The sequence below is a fragment of the Acanthisitta chloris genome, unplaced genomic scaffold (assembly GCF_000695815.1).
Source record: "Acanthisitta chloris isolate BGI_N310 unplaced genomic scaffold, ASM69581v1 scaffold9481, whole genome shotgun sequence".
NCBI classification, from domain to species: Eukaryota; Metazoa; Chordata; class Aves; order Passeriformes; family Acanthisittidae; genus Acanthisitta; species Acanthisitta chloris.
In genome coordinates, this window is record NW_008656466.1 from 26,619 (window position 1) to 31,121 (window position 4,503).

The window sequence follows — 4,503 nt, forward strand, 5'->3', positions numbered from 1 at the left end:
ATCAGCAAAAGCTTTCTTCTTCAGAACCAGTTTTCTTTTTTGCACAACATGCTCTTGATTAAAGTCACCAAGAAAGAGTTCATATCTGAAAACTATGAAGCAAGAAGAACAGAGAGACAGACTAGTCAAAATGGTTCAGGTGCTCAAACAGAATATGAGAAGTTCCCTTTTATAACCAGCTCCTCTCAGGAGAAAGATTACTGTGTTACCCCTTGAGGAAGCTCTCAAGTTATCACCACTCCAAAAACTCCAAACAAAACTTTCAAAGAGGTGAAAATTCTGCCACGCAAAAAAATCAAGCCACTTGCCCAACATCACTTGGGGCTTAGCAGAAAGGAAAAATACACAACCCTATACTATTTCCCCTTCCTGGACAAGGCTGCAGGACTAAGTGATCCAATCCAATGAGAAAAAGAGCCTACAAACCCCCAAATTACTAAAGTCTCCTTAGGACATGGTGCATCAAGTCAGAGGAGTCAGTTTGCTCTCTTGGCTGGCATAAATGAGAGATGTTGCAGGAAGATCCCTCTAGTTCTAGAGATCAAGGATCCTGTTTCTGGGCAAGTATTTTGTGTGCAAGGCCTCAGAAATAATTCTGCATGCAATGGCAAGGGCAGTGTAGGTCTAAAAAGAAATGAGCAGGTCTAAAAGGAAAGGAGTGCAGAAGACAAATGACCTCTGCCTGATGAAGCATAGGTATATAATATACAGACAAAAGGGAATCAGAAAAGCAGTTTATTTAAAAAACAGAAAATCCCCCCTCAAAACCCCACATACTTTCTGATAAGTTTATTGCTCAAGTTAGATCTCCTGTGACGCTGTTCTCTCCCTGTGGCCTGTAGCACCAAAGCACTCATACAGCCCTGTCCTTCCTCCAACCAACAACACTTGGCATGTTCCATTGGTCCCAAATACCAGCATTTAATTCTCTCCTTGCTATGCACACAGAACATGGAGGTCACCAGGCACAAAGAGTCCTTCTCACTCAGACAACTCTACAGATTTATACAGTCATCTGCTCTCACCAGGATGGGAGTTCCTACTTTGCAGAAACACAAAAAAACTGCCAAGGGAAGGTATGCCTACCTTCTCTTTTGAAGCCAAAGCCTAAACACACAGTAAAATCATTCCTGAACCACTCAGCCTACAGTCCACACACGTTCATGCTTGTTCTACAGCTCATGGTCTATGCTCTCAGCATACAGCCTGCAAGGTCCCCTAACAGCATTTCCCCATCTCACCACACCATTCCATCTCCACTGAACCAGAGCTTGTCTTCCAAGTTCACTTCCTGTGAAAGGGATATTGCCCATTTCTTGTACAGCATCTACAGATCTAGACTGCAGTAGAACAGCAGAATCTCTTGCCCTGCCCTGCCTCTCCTTTGGACGGCCACTGAGCCTTTTGGACTTTCCTTCTAGATAGCTGTCAGGCAGGTTTGGTAAGAAGAGAGCAGGGAGCTTTGTGCTTCATGTTCAGTCAGTGGTGTTGTGGGGTTTCAACAGTCTCTTCCTCCTCCTCCCCACGTTCAGTGTGGTGCAGCAGCAGCTCCAGGTCAGGGTTGGGGCTGATCTCTTTGTGTGGCTCCAGCATTTTGTCACCTGCATGCAGACAGCCCATTTAGTGGCAAACTTGCTGGAGTACCCACCAAACCTGGTGCTGGCAAGGAGCAGGAGCCAGACACAGCTCCTAGTGAGGCTATGAGAATGCCTACAAAGAAACAGAAAGTGATTTAAAACAATCACCTTTGGAATTCATGGCTTTGAGAACGACATGAAGGGAGATTCCCAACAGACAGACAGCAAAGCCCAGCCAGTTCAAGAGACTGAGGCGATCTCCCAGCAAATGTGTGGCCAGGAATAAAATGCAGATTTCCTGTGGAAACAAAAAAACATGACAAGTGGCAGGGCAGCACCTGAGGAGATATGCATGAGACATTTTATAGCTCAATCCTAGATCAAGATGTCAGGCTGCTAAATTTTTATCAGCACATTCTGTCATGCGCACAGAGTTCTAAAAACAGTGTCTAGAAACAAACAACCTGTCACACTGCGATGTGGGATTTTAAGTCATCTGACTGCACAGCTTGGTTACACAGGAATCTTGCAACTTCTGGATCAGACAGATTTCACATGTCACAGTTCAGCTCAGAAGTACGTGTGCTGGACTCCTCAAAGGAGAGGAGGATGTGCCAAATGCGGTTACAGAGATAGCTCAGACCAGTGGTTTGTTCACATACAGGTCTGATGCAAGAGCATGTCCTTCTTACCCCTCCTCCCTTCTGAACCACCTGTTGCTCACGAGGCCCACGTGTTTTAGTCCACCCCACATCCCACAAAACTTTGGTCATTAATGGTATTTTTTATAGAACAGGCACTAGTCTCTGTCCCTTGCTGTCAGGGACCAAGGGACTTCACTGCAGAGACTGCAAGGCAAAGCATCAAGCTCCTTTACAAGGAGAACAAAAGTAACAGGCAACAATTTCTAAGGCTCTAAACAAGTTCCCACCATGTAAGGCCCATTAGGGATGACTTAGTACTTGCCTTCTAGCATTAGCACAGGAACCATGCCTTACCTTGAAAATGCCAGCAATGGAAAGGGTGAGGCTAGATGTTCTGGAAACCAAGAGGAACTCAGAAAAGCCTAGACCAAAGGCAAGAATTCCACCCAAGAACAGCTTCCCTACCAGAGAGAACAGCATTACTTCATGGAAAGAGCTTCTCTGATATGGACAAAGGCAGGCCTAGGAACAAGACAGTGAGTAGCAGAACACCCTTCCCACTCCCAGGACAACATGGATAAGGATGGGCTGCTCACATTCCAGTATCAGGAGGATGTGGAGCCAGTTCTTCATAGCCCTTACTCCCACAAGTATGGCAGGTTACAATTCCTAGGCACTCTCTCTTTAATGCTCAGCCAGCACTGATATGGACAAAGGCAGGCCTAGGAACAAGACAGTGAGTAGCAGAACACCCTTCCCACTCCCAGGACAACATGGATAAGGATGGGCTGCTCACATTCCAGTATCAGGAGGATGTGGAGCCAGTTCTTCATAGCCCTTACTCCCACAAGTATGGCAGGTTACAATTCCTAGGCACTCTCTCTTTAATGCTCAGCCAGCATAAGTTAATTCCATCTAACTACTTTGTAAAGTTCACAGCTGTTCACTTATCAAAACGAATCATCTCAAACACCAAACTGCTAAGCAATCTCCCCAACCACTCTATAAAGCTATCCCTACTTCTCTAATTAACTCACGCACCCTCAAACACAGCAAAGAGTGGGAAGAGCCCCAGGAACATGAGCGGCTGCAGGTGAAACATGATATCAATGGGATTCTGGAGCCCTGAAAGAGGAGAATCAGTAACAGACCAGGTAGAAACAAATCAGGGAATAACATAGCTCCTTGAGCCTTTATCAGCACCTTATTTGTGAACACCCACACCTGTGCTGCTGCAGACACCAAGCCACCTTCATTAACCACCAACAGATAACCCTTGCTCCAGGTTTCAAACACCACCCCTTACACAAGATGTTTTGTTTCTGCAGCAAGGGCTATCACCTTCTTATTCCCTTCCCTGTTACCAGCAGCAGCACCCACTTCCTAACACTCCACATACCCAGTTCAGCCTTCTGCATAAGTATCTGCGTGAGAGTCCAGCGAATGCCTCCAAGGAAAGAGGCACAAAGCACCAGCACAAACCCCTGAGTGTTGAACTGTGTGGACTTGTAGGTGAACATGAAGAGTCCCCCAGCGATGAGCAGAACCACCAGCAGCAATGTCACCCTCTGCATGAGAGCAAACACAGAGTAACTAACAGACTCCTGGAGCTGAGCAGACACCTCCTTCCTTTCAGATTCATCCACATAATTGCATTCTTCCTCTACTTACATGTTTCTTGTGCATGTATTGCCTATTTCCCTGGGCCTGACCTTTTTCCTCCCTAAAGGATTGTGTGGGACCCTTACCACTTCCTCCAGCTTGAAGAGCAGTGAAAAAAGCAGGATGAAGAGAATGGCAGAGGATTTGGTCATCGTGTAGCTGTAAGGACCAAAACACACTGTCAGCCTCCTCCAGTGTAGTCCTTCCCAGAGAAATACTATTAGGAACCAGATCACCCACTTCTACACTGCATTCCCCAGGAAAGGTGGTGTTAGTACTCACAGGGAGACAGTGACGTACAGGAAGCTCCAGTTACTCAGCCCAATATCCAAGGAAGTAGACAGAGCTAAAGAATCAATGGGAAAATCCTGAAGTTAACTGTCTTCCACTACGTAAAAAACCCCACCACAAAACGCTGCTATGTGACCATGAATATAGAGCAGAGCACACCCATGGGGGTTAAAAAAAAAAAGCCTTCCTCAGGTTAATGCTTCAGTACCAACATAGCTCAGATATTCTCAGTTCTTTACGCTTCTGTCCTGTACCCTGTGGTTTAAGTTGGGCTCAACACTGTGCTCATTGAACATATACCACGTAAAAGCCAGAAATAACTCTTGGTC

General features: G+C 45.9%; 1 protein-coding gene across 1 annotated transcript; it reads right to left on the reverse strand.

Annotated features, from left to right (window-relative positions):
- Positions 1-1,479: 1,479 nt before the first annotated feature.
- Positions 1,480-4,225, reverse strand: SLC35C2 (solute carrier family 35 (GDP-fucose transporter), member C2). The gene is given in 8 exon segments (XM_009084350.1): positions 1,480-1,601; positions 1,746-1,875; positions 2,576-2,714; positions 2,716-2,743; positions 3,263-3,346; positions 3,621-3,789; positions 3,970-4,042; positions 4,166-4,225. Coding segments are annotated over 7 exon segments (738 nt in total). The 5' UTR covers positions 4,036-4,042; positions 4,166-4,225.
- Between the last annotated feature and the right edge of the window lie 278 nt (positions 4,226-4,503).